Below are 18,187 nucleotides of genomic sequence, written 5' to 3'. Positions count from 1 at the left end.
ACTGTTGCCTCTATCTGTTCCTTCGCATTGGCTCACAGCTCCCTCTCTCCCCTCGTTCAAGGGTTTGCTTCATTTACAGTCTCGTGTGCCTGAGTGTGCACACACGCACGCACACAAGCACACAAGCTGTATTTCTCTCCATAGCACTTCTCGTTCTCTGACATACTCCATATTTTTCTGCTTTGTTATTGTTTGTCTCCATCCAGCAGAATTTAAGTTCCTTGAAGACAGGGATTTGGTTCTGGATTGCTCATTGCTGCACCCCCAGTGCCTGGAACAATGTATGGCACGCAGTAGGCACCCCCTAGATGTTTGCAGAATGAATGGACACCTGAGAGGCATGGCTGGGGGGCCGGGTCCGGCTGAGGTGCTGTTTGAGCAAGGCAAAGAAAGCGTGGCTGCACAGTTGACTTAAGCATCAGTCTTCTGTGAGTCACAAGGGAGGAGGAACCACAGCGCCTAATTACCCGTTAATGGCTCATTAGGAGAGCAACACACCCACAGCCCTTGGTTGGGTTCATCCTGAAGGTTATGTAAACAAGGGTCAGGAGCACATGATGTCAATCCCCCAGCCCCATCCTCTGCCCTCCTTCACGTGAGAGGTCCCATGGGGTGGGGAGAGTTGAGGAGGGGCCGCTGGATTCATTCTCCTCCCTCCTTTCAGTTTCAGGTGGACAGAGGCCCTCAAAGGCCCAGCCCTATAAGAACTAAGGTCCCTGTGTCTTTCCATTAACCTCAACTCGGAAGGTCCTTGACCTCAATCTGACCCTGCTTCTAGCATCAGTCCTGTGCTGTTGAATCTGTGGTCCCCTAGCTGTAACCCATCCCCAGAACCAGTGCCCAGCACCCCCAGTCTCTCCATCTGCCCATGCTGACATCTCCCATCCTAGTCTTTGGGGAATTCTCAGCACCGTGAGGGGTCCTCCCAGCATTTCAGCTAGGCAAGAATTGTGGAGGTGGGGGGTGGGGAGAAGAGAAGTGTCAAAGGAGGGGTCCCAGACCCCCAGGGAGAACCACCCCCAACCCCCACCAGCTTGGGCCTTGGAAGGGCTGTGAGAATCAAAGGGTTTTCTTCTAGAGACCTCAGCCCCTCCCCTGAAAGATTCTGCCATCTTTGAGAGCAGGGCCACCCAGCTGCACAAGGCTGAGGTTGCAGGTGGGTGGGGAGCCAAGGCATCTTAGGGCTGTGGTCCTGCAGGGCCCCTCCTAGGCCTCACCCCCTAGGCTTGGCACATTCTCAAGAGGCTCCGGTTTTCTGCCTCACCCTACCCCATACCCCCTACTGGGCACCAGCCCCAAATGCCGGTGGAAGTGGGTGAGTCAGAGCCGAAAGGTACTGGCCTCAGGATGGCCCCATCCTCCTCTCCCTTTCCGTGCCCTCTCCTTGAGTGCTTTTTCTGGTAGAAGCTCCTGAGAAGTTAGGCAGAGGAGCATGAGAGCTGGGCTGGGATGATGAGGCAAGGTGGAGGGGCCAGGACAGAGCAGGAGGGTTGGGGCGGGGAGAGAGTGAGAGAGAGCGCGAGCACACAGGTGGGGCGGAGGGCCTGGCTGGCTGCTTTCCCTCTGTGACGGAGTCTCCATGCCTACATGACTCTGGGCAGGTTGTTCCACCTCAGAGTTGGTCCTTCTTTGGGGAGGCTAAAGTCTCCCAACCACTTAAATCAGGAAGCCAAGCCTGGATGTACCTAGGGGAGAGATCAGGTATAGGGCCTGAGAAATTAGACGGGCCTGATGGGAACAGAACTCTCCCCTCCCTGCCCAGCCCAGCCACTTTGAGGACCTCAGGAAACATTAGCCTCTGTGCTTGAAGGAGTGAGAAGCCAGATCAGTGAATAGGCCAGAGGCTGGGAGATTAGTGAGGAGGCCACTACAGTGTTCCAGAGTCAGTGACAGGGTGGCAGGGAGAACCTGTGTGGTCGGCAGTGGCTGCTTCAGGGCCTGATAGTGTTTGGATGGGTGAAGCTTGGAAAGGAAGATGCTTTGTTTGCAGAGGTGCTGGGCCTCCAATGCTGGGTATGGACCCCTGACCATTGAAGGGACACACACAGGCATCTGTCCTCAGTCCCTAGAAGAAAAGGAGCACTGAGTAAATCAGACAAAGACAAACATCACATGCTGTCACTTACATGTGGAGTCTAAAATGTGATACAAATGAACTTATTTACAAAACAGAAACAGACTCACAGACAGAAAACAAACCTATGGCTCTCAAAGAGGAAAGTGGCGGGAGAATAAATTAGAAGTTTGGGGTTAGCAGATACAAACTACTGTATATAAAATAGATAAACAACAAGGTCCTATGGAACAGCACAGGGTACTATGTTCAATACCCTGTAATATACCATAATGGAAAAGAATATGAAAAAATACATATATTATATATATGTGTAACTGAATCACTATACTGTAAACCAGAAACTAACACAACATTGTAAATCAACTATACTTCAATTTAAAAAAAAGAAAAGCAGCATTGAGACCAGGGAGCCCTCAGAGCTGACAGACCTCCCTGTGCTAAGGCCCAGAGAGGGCACACCCAGACACACACACCACACACATCATGCACACATCACACACTCACATAACACACACCAGACACTCACATACACAGCCCACACACATACACACCATACACACATCACATACACCACATACACATACACACCACACACACGCATGCAGTGTTTGCTGCCAAGCTGGATGAAGGCCCCATTTTCCTGACTCTCAGCCCAGCATTCTTTCTACTCTCTTCTCTGTATCATTTCACAGATGGGAAGATAAAGCCCTAGAGAAGGGCCCCCACAGCAGGAGGACCCAGAGGGGCCTCAGCCTCTGTCACCCTGAGGCTAGGCCGTCGGTAGTTACTTCCATCCAACCCTAGCAGGGAATCTGTGTGTCCTGGGACTCTGCCATCCAGCCTAGGCCAAACCCACAGCATCTGAGGGATTTGGGAAAGAGACTCCAGTCTGCCCTCACCCCACCCTTCCCCTGCTTTTCTGGAGATCTATGCCCTGTCTTCTTCACAGTTAGAGAAACACTTCGAAAAGTAAAAACGGCTACACAGACCCAAGGCGGGGGTACGATTTTATTTCAGACTTAACCTTTATTTCATTCAGAGTTTAGAGGCTCTTTTGCCTCGGTGGTTTACATAGGCCCAGAAGAGCCGGTGAGAACCTTTTCTGTTGTGCCCCCTATCCTCTGCCGCTAAACTCTGACGCCCGACCTGAGGTCTAGTCGGAACCCTCTGGAGGTTGATGGATTCCTCTGAGGGCGGCAGGAGGGAGAGTGGATTGACCGGTAATTTCTTCTTCTAGGGGGAAGTGTATTCAGTGTCCCCCTCCCAGGTCTCACCTCAGTCTCACTTCCTGAGACACTAATCTTCAGAAACCAACGCCCTGCTCAGACCAAGTCCTTCAAACCAACACTCTGACCCAGAGAAGGTGAAAGAAGCCCCTAGCCCCAGGGGTGATTCAGAGTCCCTGTGGAGAGCGGGGCTGGGCACCCTGGCATCAGGGCCGGGGGGGGGGGGTCACCAGGAAGAGGTGCTGTCAGAAGGGCCAGGGGAGCTCTCCCGGTGACCACGCACACCCCAACCCCAGCTACAGTCAAGGCCTAGCTCGTCCTCTCACCACTGTGACTTCTGGGCAAGTTATGTGATCTCTCTGTGCCTCAGCTGCCTCATCTTTAAAATGGGCCTAATGCTAACTACTTCACAAGGCTGTAGTAATGATTAATAAGATACTCTATGAACAGAAAAAAGAAAACAGCCTAGCACTGGGAACATAGTAGTCTCTCAAGTACCCTGGTAGCTTTTAGCCTGATTGTAAAAGTTAACCCTGTAATTCAGGGCACCAGATTTTGGAACACGGTACTTGGGTTCAAATCCATTCTAGCTGTGTGGGCTGAAAAGTCATGCAACCTCTCTGTGCTTCTGTTTCCTTATCTGTAAAATGTGGATAATAATAGTACCCACCTTGTAGGTTGTGACTTTTAAGTAAATTAATATGTGCAGAGCACTTAGGAAGCACCTGGAACATCATCAGTGATCAATAATATCACCTGTTCCTGCTAGTTAGTTGCCTAAGGTGAGGTCTATGTGACGCCCCACTCCGTGTTCTTAAGCACTGTGTTACACACATGTCCCTCCTCTCTCACACAGCTTCTTACATGCTCCCCTTTTATCCTGGGCCAGACTTTCTGGTTCACATGCCTGCCAGGCGACCTGTTCCTTTGGTGGTGGCCCACCTGGAGGTGCTCCCCAGGACCCAGGGCTGCATGCAGAGGTCATCTGGGCCATTTAAACTTTTGACACCCAGGTCAATGAAGACAAGAAGTGTCTTCTACTGGCCCAGCAACAAATGGACCCCACGTCTCCACTCAGCTCCCTTTCCCTGTCCTGCATCCCAACCAAGGGCACAAGGGCTTAAGGCTGGTAGCCTCCTTTCTACAGAAACCCCAAAGCCCAGGCTCATACTGTAGCCCAGAAAGTGGTGGCAGGACCAGGTGGGCCCAGTGCTCTGTGCATCCCCCCGGGTAGCCATGAGCTCTATTTATACATCTTACCTCTTCCATCCTTCTACAAACACACACACACTCACACACACTCACACACTCACACACACACACACCATGCCCCAACGCAGTGTCACATGGTGGAAAGAGAGTGGTCTTGGGGGTGGTCAGGAGATCTGAGCTGTCCTCTCTGCTGTGTGAAGTGGGCAAGTCCCATCCTCTCTGGGCCTCAGTCTCCTCAACTCCGTGACGGAGATGACAGTGCAACACCCGTGACAGGGCTTGCGGTGACAAAGGAAAGAGTCTGCCAAGTCTTCTTTTGTGCTACTTTAAACTTTTCTTAAAATTTTTCTAATATAATAGTATATGAATACATTATTCACATATTTCATTTTTTAAATTTTAAATATTGATAAAGCAAATGTCATTTGACCATGTCCCTTACTGCCTTCCCAGTGGTAACCGCTGTGGTCAGTTGTCTCTCCTTCCAGACTTTTCTATCTGCATTTTATAGATATATGCTGTGTAGGTTCCTATGACGTATAGTCTTGTGAGGTTTTTTGTTACATAAAGGAGCTCGTGTGATATGGATTTTTCTGCAAGTTGTTCTTTCCTTATAATAGCATTTATGTGAGATGTTTCTCCCTTGGCACTGCTGCCCACAATTTAACAATCCCCTGGTTGATAGAGTTTTGGGTTGTTCCCAGGGTTTCCCTGTTAGAACCAACACCACCCTGAACGGCCTTGGGTGCTCTGCTTTGCGCACTTATGCTGGCATCTGTAGGATGGACACGGGCCACGAGTTATTTTTTATGCTGAGTCAACACACTGTAACCCCAGCTTTTTGTATTCAGTGCCTATTTGGTGTGGCTCTGAGCCTCTCAGCCTCACCTCTGGGAGGACAGCAGACAGAAGCCTGGACATGGCAGGGACAGGCTGAGTGAGCGGCCAGGAGACCCTGACCAGGTGCAGCCCCAGCTGATAGGGTGAACCAGGAGAGTCTGCCTTTGGCTCCTCTGCCTCTGTGCTTGCCCCCTCCCTCCCGGCAAGCCCACCCCAGCCCCATCTCTGTCAGAATAGGACAGCTGAGCTGGTTCCAGCACGCGACAAATTACCATCAGCAGGTCACGCAGTGGCTGAGACGCTTTCCCCTTATGTAAAATACTGATGATAATATCCACCTCCCAGGGTGAATTCGGTGAGTAAGATAAAAGACTAGTGTGTGAAAGGACGACTCAGATGTAAGTCAGTAGTGTTCTAGTCCTGCTCCTGCCTCTTGCTCCTGCCCTTCCTGCAGGGTCTTGTATTCGGCTAGTTAGCAACTCAAGTACCTGCTGTCCATTTCGGTGTTAGCGGTCAACCCATTTGCGAGCTCCCAACTAAGATCTTAGCTGCCAACTAAGATGTTAACTTAGTTGTTAATAACCAGGATATCCACTCTCAGTCAAGATGTTAGTCAACAGTGCACATCAACCAGGGAGATTATCAGGTTACTTTCCCCTGTAATGACTACATGCTCATAATGTAATCTCTGATACTATCTTTTGCTCTGTTAGTTCTCTGAAGGCAGGGTTCCAAGAACATAGTAGATACTCAGTAAATATTGTTGGGAATAAATTAATGGAAAGCCTTCACAGACATGAGGTTTCAATGATGGGTGGTCCTGGGCAGGGAGATTGAAATTTGGGGCAGGCTAGCACCATGGAGATAAGCACCCCTGACCATAGACCAAGGGTGGGGACAGAAACCATTTAATTCCTCTTTACTCCAAGGGAAAAAGCCAGCTGACTGCTCTAGGCGGCCTCGTAGGTGGGTGCTCCTTGGAGAGGCCACCCCCAGACCCGGACAGGTCCAAGCCTTCTAGGTTGAGAGATTCAGTTTCATTAGCTCACCCAGGGGTGACCAGGCTCTGGAAGTCAACCAAGCAAGCTGCTGATTGGCAAGCCAGATCAGCAATTTATTAACTTCCACTCCCCGCTGTGACTGCTAAGCAGCCTGCAGCATTGGAGCCAGCCCTTCTCCTCGCTCGTTCGCGCTGCAGAAGGAAACTACCTGGGAGTCCAAATCGAATTGAGAAGAAGCAGAGTAGAAGGGAGTGACACGACGCTAAAGAATAATAATACTTGATGCCACATACTCTGTCATACATTTCCCCAAAAACCATGCCACGCTGTGGTCATTATCATTGTCCCATTTTGCAGATAGAACACTGAGGTCAAGTGGGTGATGGTTCTGAGAGATGGAACCAGCCCCCAAACCCAGGCGTTCCGGCTCCAGTGCTGTGTTCTCCGGCACCCTTCCCTCCGTGCCTGTGAGCTCAGAGGCTCACGTGCCCTGCACAGGGCCCCCTCAGCACTGGCTGTGGCTCTCCATTTTCCTTCTGTTAAGGGCACATAGCTTCCCCTAGTGACACTTCTGCCTCCTGACAAGCGGCGCAGGAGACCCGAGTCTCAGCCGCAGCGTACACATGTTCTCAAGAGGGCACCTCTCCTTCTGCAGATACTAACAATAAAACTGCATTAATAGCTACCATTCATTAAGTGCTTACCATGTGTTAGGCACCATGCCAGGCGCCTTGCACGAATTATCTCACTGTCACAACAACCTCAAGAGGCAAGCACACTCATCTCCCATCTGACGGTGTGGACTCGCAGGCTCAGAGCAACTCAGTAACCTGGCCCAGAGTCCCAGCGCTACTGAGTAGCAGAGCTGAGACTGGAACATAGGTCAGTTTGACTTTCAAGCCCATAGTTGTAATCACCCCCACCTCCCCACCCTCAAGGGTGACATGTGTTGATATCCCATGTGCTGGAGCTGTTCCTTATTGGAGCCTCTGGCCCCTAGGCTCCAGCCTCTCTCCATCCATCCCTTTGCCAAATTGCTCCTGCCACCCTGAATCCCTTGTTCTTCACACCACACCCCTCACCTCCAGGGCTTCCCTAGGTCTGCTTAGTCTAGCAAACTCCCTACTCATCCTTCAAGCCCCAGTTAAAGTGTCACCTTTCCTGGGCCACCTTCCTCCTGCCCAATCAGCCTTAATTATGGCATTTACCCAGTTTTATTGTCATCATCTGTAAGTGTCCCCCACTAAGTGGTGAGCCCCCAAGAGCAGGCACAGCATGGTGTTCCTCATTGTCTCTGCAGCTCTGAGCAAGTCACTGGGGCTCGGAGGGGAGCCTGTTTCCTGGCAGGAGACACATTAACCGTGGGTGCTGCCCATAAGCCACAGGGCAGAATGGTTAAATGTGGGGGCTCTGAAGCCAGCCCACTTGGGTTCAGGTCTGGCTTTGCCACTTCCCAGCTGTGTAACTTTGGTTAAGTATTTAACATCTCTGGGCCTGGGTTTCCTCTAGGAATGATAGAATCCCTACTCGATAGGGATGTTATTAGGACGAAGTGGGCTAACGTCTGTGAAGCACATAACAAGCGCCTGCTCCCTGCTCACTGTTACCTAGAACAGACATTCACCCTCTAAGAGCAGGGCCCTGAGGCTATGGCAAGAAGACTATGCCTCCGTTTGAAGGTCCCCTCCTCCAGGAAGCCTTCCGGAACCCCTGCCACACTCACGTAGGTCAGGTACCTTGTTAGCAGCCCCCCGTGGCACATCGTGTTTCTCTTTGATTCCTCATCATACTTTTACTTCCCCACTAGACTCTAAGCTCTCCAAGGTCAGGGATCTTTTCTGTCTAGTTCTTTTTTTTTTTATAATCAGAAGAAAATATATTTTAATGTAGACATAAACACAGAATAGGTATTTAAAAGTGCTCATGGATTTTTGTAGTTCTGTCTTACAGAACAGAACTAAATGGTGCTTGTTAGCGGTTACTCCCTTGCTCTGTCTGGGGACAATGTTGAGAAAAGGGTTTGAGAGCAGGAGGGGAGAGAGGTGACCCTGAGTGACAAGGGTCATCATCTCCACCATGAAGTCCAGTTTAAGTAGGGCCATGGTCCCTGCGTCACTGTCCCCTCTGTTTGCCAGGTGAATTAAGTCGGTGTCTTCTGACAAATGTCATCTGCAGTTAACATGTGGGTGGGTGCATTCCAGCATCTCCACTTACTTGGCCCCTGGCTGTTGGTAGCCTGGTCTTTTCAGTCAGGACCTATATGACTCCTTTTCTCAAGTGCCTTTTTACTTCCTCAGTTCCCAGTAAATTTGGATGGAGAAGAGAAATGTTAGTTCGTTTTAATTATTTAGTTCTTTGCTGCATGACTGCCTGGCACATAGTAGGTACTCAGTAAAGAGGTATTGAATTAAAGATGGAAAGTGTTGGGAAAATTTCAGATTCCGGGCTGTCACAGGAGAGTCACTAAGCAGCCAGTCAGTAGGTGATAACAAAATTGGGGTTGGGCCTGGGTGGGGACATTGGGGCCCCATGGTCAGTGTCACAGTGACTGGACCTTCTGACTTCTCTCTCTCCTCCTTCCCTCAGTTCCTGGCATTTGACACCCAGTTGCTGTTGGGTAGCCGACGGCACTCGCTGAGCCCTGAGGAGTATATTTTTGGAGCCCTCAACATTTACCTAGACATCATCTACATCTTCACCTTCTTCCTGCAGCTCTTTGGCACCAACCGGGAATGAGGAGCCCTTCCCGCCCACTCCTTCCTTCAGAGAATGCCCCCTTGCTGGTCCTCTGACTGCCCCCTGTGCTCCTGCCAGCCCAGATATAAAACTAGCTGCCAACCCAGCCTGAGGCCAGCTCACTTCCTTGAGCCCAGCCCTCATCCTCACCCTCAGCAGCTTGCACCCATGCCATCAAGGGCCCTGCGGAATCCAGGTCACACCTCCCCTGTGCTGCCCCTTCCCCCTAGTTACCGCTCCCAAACTGGAACAGTTGAGGCTGGAGGCTTCTCCGAGTTTGAGGACCCAAAGGATGAGTGGGAGGAGCCCAGCAGTATTTCAGATGTGGAAAGGAGGCTCCAGGAAGCCCGGCTGAAGTCTGCACTCCCACCATGATTCCTCCTGAGGTGGCCACAGCTGTGTGACCCTGGGGCACACTGTACTGTGTCCACCCCCACCCCCTCTCCGCTTCCAGGTTAGGCTTTGACACTGCAAGGGAGTGGTTAGGAGGAGAGCTGGGAGACAAGGTCTGGATGCTCTATGTGTGAGGGGGAGGGGGTTGGGAGTGGGGGAACAGTATGGCTGTCTCAGGCTGCCCATCCTCTCCCAGGTCTGGGACCAGAGGCTTGTTCTAGGCACTTGAGCCCTGGGGGCCAAGGGCAACGAGAGAGGGCAGGAAGCCAGTACCATCTGTGCTTGCCTTGGCTGACCCCCCTGGGTCATAACAGAGTGCTGTGGGGGCAGAAGTGGGCAGGGGGGGCTCTGCTCCTAAATGGGGGCCTGTCCTGGGACTCCAAGGGAGGTGGGAGCAGGCAGCCAACCAACTGGGAGGCCTGGGCTCTGCAGTACCGCCAATTCACCCAGACCTTCATCCTCCTGGGAGGCGGGGCAGGACTGAGACCTGCACCCTCTCACCCTCTTCTCTTCAACCCCCAGGCTGCTCCCAAAGGCCTGAGGCTAAGTGGAGTGTTTGGGCCCTAGGAGTTCTGGAGGAGGGGGTGTATTTTAGCTGTTGAGCTAGCCCCAGCCGGAGGGGATCCAGCCTTGCCCCCAGCCCTTCCCCAAGGTCTTTCGGCCCATCCTATTTCCCAAACCTCCCCCATCTGCTGCCAGTTGCTGGCTTATCCCCAGTCAGGCCTCCTGAGGCCTCAGTTGGCAGTGCCCAGTCCCTTCTCCTAGTTTCTCTGGCCACTCAGCCCCTCCACTCCTTATCTCCTCATCTTTCCAATTTGGAAGCCATCCAGCTGATGTTAACTACCAGGTCAAGTCTCTCCTGCTGGTCCCATGTGATGGAGTCAGGTCTCCTTATCAGCTTCCTGGCAGCTGAGATCTCAGGCCCGGTGTGCGTCAGCCGTCCAGCCCCCTGCAGGTCTGCTGGGGAGCGGACCAGGGGGCCACACTTGGGGAAGCATGCAGCCAGCACTTGCTGACTCTGGGCCAGTGGAAAGTTACTGGATAGATCAGAGAGGTTCAGAGCAGCTATCTGGACCCTTCCTTGGCCTCTTCCTCCAGGGCTGCCTCTTTCTCCATATGCCAGGGGCTCTTTCTGCCTCTGGGGAGGATAACTAGGTATGTTATCTGTGTGTTCCTGACCCTTCCCTCTCTGCCCTTTCTATTTCCAGCTTTTAAGAAATATTGCAGAAACAGTTGAAGTTATGTTCCATCTTGGGTATGAGGAGAGAGGGAGCCAAGAACGGATGGTGGTGTTTGTGTTGAGATACAGGCAGCTGGGAGCACAGGTGGAATGCTTCCTGTGTGCTGGTCTAAATTAATCCGTTACAGCAATCCTACAAAGACAGTACTCTGTATATCCCTGTTGTGGAGAGAAAAGCTGAAGTGCTGGAGAGGCTGGGTCCCGGGTCATAAGGCTAACAGACTGGGTAGGCACTGGAATGAGACTGGGTGGTGAGGCTGTGACATCTCGGCGGATTTGTTATCCTCAGTGCCACCCCTGGCCTTCCATCTCCCCGCCCGGTACCACCACCAAGTTTTGCACTCTGTAGTTTCCACCTTCTAGACACAAGCTGGGAAGTAGAATTCTGGTGTCTGATTTCTAGCCTCACTGCCAACAGGTTCATGGTATGAAGCAAGTGTTTCTTGCTGTCTGTGATTCAGTTTTCTTATCAGCAGGATAGAAGACCATGGCCAGGGTGGCGCAGGGAGAGACACCAGAACACTTATTTGCACTGTCTTCCTTATCCAGTTGCCACCTCTCCTCCAAGGTCTCCTCGATTCCTCTCCTAATCTCTAGTTCCTGTTCATAAAGGGTTATTTCCCCCACCCCTTGCCCTGTAATTCTCAGCCTGGGCCTTGGTCATGCTTCCCAGAAGCTCTTGTCCAAGTCCTCCTCTCCCTAGGACAGTTTGTGCAAAAACGGGATTGAGAAGCTTTTCTGAGGCTGATCTCCAAAAGCTTAGGGGAGAAGGCAAGCACTCAGAAATAAACAATGTGTTGGGGCAACTCAGGGCCACCCCAAAGCAGAGTAGTGTGGAGCCTCCTATTCTGGGTCCTAAGAGGGGTCCAGGACATGCTGAGCTGGCAGCAGAGCCAGGGTTGAGGCCCCTGCATTCCACCTGCATTGAGGCCATGAGGAGCCCCAGGAACACTTGGATGGGTCTTGGAAGGAGGGAGAGCGGGGGAACAGGAATGCAGGATTACAGGAAACAGGGAAACCGAAGCTGGGCAGGAGGAACACGCTGCAGAGGAGGAAGGGAGCCTGCTGGCCCCTCACATTTTGGGCAGGGCTGCGGCTGGGACCAGGGAGGGGGAGGTTGGATTTTCATAAGGCGGGATGCAGCCAGGAATCTGACCATGGGTGTTGTGAGTCGGAGGTCTCTGACTGAGGGGAAGACCTATCAAGAGAGCCTCTCCTTGGAAGTGCAGGTTGGGGGCCTCCCATACCGATTCCCAGGCTCAGGTGTGGCTCCTGTGTCACCGGGGGAAGCCCCAGGAACGTTGATTCTTCCAGCCTCAGCTCTTTCTCCCCGGGGAGTCAGGACCAGACATCCTTATTCCAAGAGGCTCTGCCTCTCCCTCCCTGGCTCACCCAGCTGGGATTTCACACCGGCACTTTGCTGCCCCTTGGTGGCTGCCTGAGGAAAAGGAGGGCCTGATTCTGCAGGGGGAGAAGGAGAGGGAGGTTTGGGCCTGAGGTTTGCAGGCAGGATCTGGCCACTGAACTTCATTCCGGGCTCTTCTCAGGCAGCCTCAGACCACTCTCCTCATCAGCCTCCTGCTGTTCCCTTTAGTCCAGCCATTTTCACATCTCTCGGACACTGTTTACCTGTCTGCTGGAAACTGCCCCTGTGCCACCTGGCCCCAGAGCTTCCTCTCAAATGTCTGAGAGCAGAGACACACCCCAGACACAAGCCCTTCTGGCCTCAGCTCTTCCAAGTTTCCCGGGGTCCATGCCTGTTCCCTTCCCTGGCCTCACCTTCCGGTCCATGACTGACAGGAGATAAGAATAAAAGTAATAATGACACCCGAACTGTTTCCTTTGCCTGCCTTTTACTCGTTGCCTCAGATGGCTTGGGGAGTGTGTGTGTGAGGTGTAAGTCAGATTCAGTGTGAGAGGTGCACACCAGAGCTGCTGCTCCCAGTGTAGCTGAGCGAAAATTAAATCTCCGCGTTCCTCTTTACGTGGAAAAGAGGCACTGGCCCTCCTGTCGCTATACAGCCTTTGCAGAGTCTCCTTGGATCCTCGTACCTGTCACAGCCCTGACAGAGTCCCTTCCCGGTGGGGGGGCTTCCATGGAAGCCTGTTCCTTTGTGCTCAGTTGTGTTAGAAGATTCTTCCATATTTTGACCCAAAATTTGTTTCCCTAGAAGGAAAGCTTATGTTGTACCTGGAAGGATCCCAAGAGCAGCAGCTTTAAGAGTCGCCTCTCCTGTGAAGCCTTTCTCAATCCTTCCCCCTCGCGGTGCTCTGGCCACTCCCTCCTTGGAGCCCCTCTTCCTTGTACACTAGCTGCATTTTAACTGTTGTTTCTGTCTCCTATAAAACCTGAGCTCCTTGAAGGCACAAACTGTTCACCCTTGAATTCATAGGTCTTATGGCAAATGGTTCAATGAACAGGTTTTGAATGAATGGAGGAATAAATGAATGACCCCCCTTCAACCCTTTATTTTACCTAAGAGGAAAGTAAGGAGCAGAAAGTGCAGGGATTTGTTCAAGGTTATACATGAGTGAGTGAGTGGGTGGGAGTGCGATTAGAGGCACATGGGTGGTGATTACATTACCACGTTCCTGGGAAGTGGACACATCACACTGGAGAAGCAGGAGACATTATCTGGTTTCTGACAAGGTTTTGGTGTCAGTCCAACTGGAGCAGGGAAAGGAGCAGGGCAATAGTTAGGGGACTCTGAAGAAAGAACAGGAAACATTTATTAAGCACCCACTGTGAGCAAAGCACTTCCACAGACAGCAAGAGCCAGGAGAGGAAGAAATCACCCGCAGTGCTGCAGGAGAGAAAACATACCCAGCAGCTCCAGACCGCTTGGCTGAGAGTCCCAGGTAAATGTGAGCAGATGCAGAACAGTGGACCAGAGGGGACTCTGAGTCAGGGCTTGAAGTGAATGAAGGCAGAGGGGCATGGACTGGTGGGAACTGAGGGATAGCAGTCCAAGTTGGCGGTGGGGGGTAGGGGGGTTGGCAACCCTGGGCTCCCTCGCCGCCTCCTGCCTCCAACCAGCCCTTCAGCCTCACTATCTCTTTCCACTCATTCTATCTTCATCAGTTGTTAGGGCTGCCTTACAAATTACCACAAACTGGGTGGCTTAAAACAACAGAGCTAAATTATTCTCCCACAGTTGTGGAGGCTAGAATCAAGGTGTCAGTAGGGTTGGTTCCTTCTGGAGGCCCTGAGGGAGAATTCATTCCATGTCTCTCTCCTTAGTGTTCTTGGCTTGTGGCTGCCCACCAGTCTCTGCTTCCGTCTTCACCTGGTACTTCCCTCTGTATCTCTGTGTCTTGAATCCCTCTCTCCCTTCTCTTATAAGGACACTTGTCATTGGATTTAGGGCGCATCCTAAATCTAGGATGATCTCTTCTCAAGATCCTTAATTCCATCTACAGAGACCCTATTTCCAAAAAAGGGTCAAATTCATAGGTACCAGGTGTTAGGACTTGGACATCCCTTTTGGGGGCCGCTATTCAACCACTAAACCATCCACTCCCTTCTGGCAGCTGCTGCCTTGCTCGAGTGGTGACCTCTGTGCACATCCTTCTCACCCCAGGAAAGATCTTCACACTTCACACTTCATTCCCATTCCCAGGCTCCCAAGCTAGGCTGGAGAAATTCTAGACCTGAGCTGACCTGATCCAGCTCACGCGTGCCATCTGTCTCCACTCAAGCCTGGCTACACTCAGCAAACCTGTGTTTGTTTTCTCATTGTCCACCCCACCCACCGCGCCACACACAGTCGGCTAAGATCCTTTCTTCCCAGACTACTATTCCCAACCTCTCCTGGAGTCTCTGCTTTCTTTTCTGAGGAAATCCTGCCAAAAGGAGTGAGCCTCACCCTGTCCCTCATTAGCTCTATGCCCTTTTGTTAGCTCCTTTTTCCTCCATGCCAGGGAGGCCATGTGTGGACACTCTAGCTAAGAGACCCAGCTGAGCCCAGAGCTCCTGCCATGCTCACCAAGTGGCAGCCATGTGAGGGAGGACACCATCTTGGAAGTAGATTCTCCAACTCCAGCTATTCTAGCCCCCAGCAATTTGAGTCTTCCCAGTTGAGGCCCAAGACATCACAAAGCATGGACAAAGCATCCCCTACATGCCCTGTTCAAATTCCTAATCCACAGAATCTGTGAGCACGACAAAACGGTTGTTGTTTTATGCCACTAAGTTTGAAGTAGTTTGCCATGCAGCAACAGATAACTGGAACAGAATTTGGTACCTGGAAGTAAGTCACTGCTGTAACAAAACCTAAAACATACGGCATTGGTTTTGGGATCAGGTGATAGGAGATGCCGGACAGGTCTCAATGAGACTGTGAGAGAAAGCTCGAAGGGCCTCCAGGAAACTGCATATGAAGATTCAAAGGAAAGTTGAAGAAAATATCAATGAAACCTGGAAGAACAGAGACCCTTGTTATATCGTGGTAGAAAGTTTAACAAAACTTTTATCTACACTAAAGTGAAAAATAGAAAAATAATGAACTGACAGATCTGGCTAAGATGATTTCCAAGCAGAATGTTGAAAATGTCCATTGGCTTGTTTTGGCTTTGTGTCAAAAGAAACAGAGAATGAGAGAAAAGCTAAGGAAGGAATTATTCTGTTTTTAAGCAAAATTTGGAGGAGATGTAAAAAGTCCAGGACAGTCTTTCCAGTCAGCAAAGAATTTTCAAAGTAGTAAGAACCTCAGGACACAGATCAAATCCAGGGCACTGTCAGGAAAACATGGTCTCCCGGCAAAAGTGAAGCCAAAGGTATGACTGTAAAACCCTCTGTTAAGACCTCAGAAAGATCTTCGATGGTGCCTCATAGAATCTTTCCAACAGACAGAAGCACTCTTAAGGCTCTTAAAGGGTTGTAAACCTGCTCTGTTAAACAATAGGGTTTCCAAGGATCTTAAAGATATTACCCTTCAGCAGCTTCACTGAGGGCCCAGATGAAGAAGACCTTGTCCTAAACAGATTTACGAGTGTGACTATTGTCACTTATTGGAGTGATCCCCAATAAGATTCAGATAAAAACCACAGTTTTTAAGATAGTTGTATTTGTAGTAGCACCACCAGTTCAGATTGAAAGAGATAGAAACAGTACAAAATGAAGCAGCCTTTGGATTCCTGAATGTCTATGGGCAGGAAGCAGGCTGAAAAAACGATTTAGCTACAATATGGGCTGATTCCTACGGAAAAGATGACTCAGAAGGCAAAACCAAGAGGCCAGAGAATGGAGTTAAGAGCCACAAAGAGTCATTGCCAGAGACTGGGCCCTAGTCAACCCCAGGTGGAGTTCGAAATTGTTATAACCATATCTGCTGTATCCCTTTCATTTCCTCCCTTTTGAACCAGAGCAACTATTGTGGTTGTCCTATGCCTGTCCCATTATTTACACCATGTGGGGTGGAGGGGAGATGGGGGTAAATAACTTGTCTCTCTTATTCTGAAGTCTTCAAGTGGAGCACAGCCTTACCCAAGGAACCAGCCCTGAAGAGCCTCAAATGCACATAGACTTGGTTTAGATGTGATTCAGGACCTCTGGCCTGAGCCTGATATTGTTATGCAATGAGACTTTGGGAGAGGTTGGGTATATTTGCATGAGGCCTGAGGGTAGAATGGAGCAGTTTAAAACAATGATCACAAGTTCTTTGACCAATGGAATGTGCTACTGTGTGAGTTCCAAGAATTCTCTGGCCCAGCAATTCCAGCAGAAGTCCTGGCTGACCCTAATCGGTCCTCTTTGGTTCAGAAGTTCTTTGCTGGGCCAATCACCGTGGCACTAGGTTGGGATGTACTGACTGACTGGACCTATGTCATGTATTTATCCCAGGAGCCACATTCACTGATGAGAGTCAGGGAGGTGAGGGATGTTTCCCCAAAGGAAATCAGAGTATGATTCCCATGAGATGGGAATTAATCAATTAATTAATTTTTTGAAAAGGAAAGAGAAGATGCTACAACATAGAGGAGCTAGGTTCTGAGGGACCGACCAATGCTCTGCCAAGGAGATGGAACTAGGTTCTGCAGGCAGTGAGAACACTGTAGATGTTTAAGTAGAGGAATTACAAAATCAGATCTGTGTTTGAGAAATAACTCTGGAAGATAATTTGGCCATATTTATCGAGTAACTTTTAGAAGTATATACCCAGAAATCATATTTCTAGGTATTTGTCTAGATATTTGAGTGAACAATTGGACAAATTCCAAAAAGATACAAGAATATCCATTGGTATATTATTCATAAGAGTGAAAATTTGGAAACAAATTTTAAACAATAAGGGACTGTTTAATATATTGATAGACTTCTTCTATGAACTACTAATCAGTCCTTAAGAATAATATGGTTGTAGTAGCCTATAATGAAAAAGAATATGAAAAGGAATAGATATATGTATAACTGAATCACTATGCTGTACACCAGAAATTAACACAACATTGTAAACTGACTATACTTCAATTAAAAAAAAAAGAACGATAATATGGGTAAATATTTATACAGGCATAATATTACATAATACTAAATTAAAAAGCATATTGTAAAGTAGTACAGAGAGTATAATCCCATCTTTTATTTTTTAAAATATATTTTATGGCTCTTCCTTATCGTAAATTTCCAACAAGTAAATATAGATGGAATAACAGAATTAGAAAATTACCAGTTTGTAATATTCAAAGCAATAATTGATTCAGGCAAGAATCACCAAATGAATGCTAAACTTTTAAGTGAAAGTTTGCTAGGAACAGAATATTTATTTATTTTCAACTTATCTCCATCCACAATTACTTTCTTCTTTTTTAAATATTATTTTAGGTAATATTAGTTTACAACATTATGTAAGTTTCATGTGTACAACACTACATTTCTGCTTCTGTATACCATACATACCATTGGTAGTGAGCTTATCATGCTCACCACAAAAAATTTCATATCCATCCATCACCACACAGTTCTCCCCTTTACCCAATTTGTCCCCATCACCTCTCCTTCCCCTCTGGTAACCACTACTCTTTTCTCTACAAGTTTATTTTTGTTTGGTTCATTCATTTATTTTGTTTGGTTTTTTGTATGTTTTTTATATTTATAAATACAAATATGATCCATTTATTATATCATAGGAGTGAAATCATGTGGTATTTGTCCTTCTTTCTTTTCTTCTTTGTGAGTCTAGCTAAAGGTTTGTTAATTTCATTTATCTTTTAAAAGAATCAGTTCTTAGTTTCATTGATCTTCTCTATTGTCTTTTTGGTCTCCATTTCATTTATTTCTGCTCTGATCTTTATTATTTCCTTCCTTCTACAGACTTTGGTCTTCATTTGTTCTTCTTTTTCTAATTCCTTTAGGTGTATGGTTAGATTGTATATTTGAGATTTTTCTTGTTTCTTGAGGTAGGCCTGTATTGCTATAAACTTTCCTCTTAGTACCACTTTTGCTGCATCAAATAGATTTTGG

At 49.1% G+C, this 18,187-nt stretch overlaps 1 protein-coding gene across 1 annotated transcript in view; it reads left to right on the top strand.

Annotated features, from left to right (window-relative positions):
- FAIM2 (Fas apoptotic inhibitory molecule 2) overlaps positions 1-12,558 on the top strand; it is a 33,321-nt gene extending 20,763 nt beyond the window's left edge. Inside the window, exon 12 of the mRNA XM_010989705.2 lies at positions 8,943-12,558. Coding sequence (XP_010988007.1) covers positions 8,943-9,092 — 150 coding nt within the window. The 3' untranslated portion in view covers positions 9,093-12,558. The remainder of the gene's footprint in view (positions 1-8,942) is intronic.
- The last annotated feature ends 5,629 nt before the right edge of the window (positions 12,559-18,187 follow it).

Source organism: Camelus dromedarius, chromosome 11 (genome assembly GCF_036321535.1).
Source record: "Camelus dromedarius isolate mCamDro1 chromosome 11, mCamDro1.pat, whole genome shotgun sequence".
Lineage (NCBI taxonomy): Eukaryota > Metazoa > Chordata > Mammalia > Artiodactyla > Camelidae > Camelus > Camelus dromedarius.
This window is presented reverse-complemented; position numbering and strand designations above follow the sequence as displayed.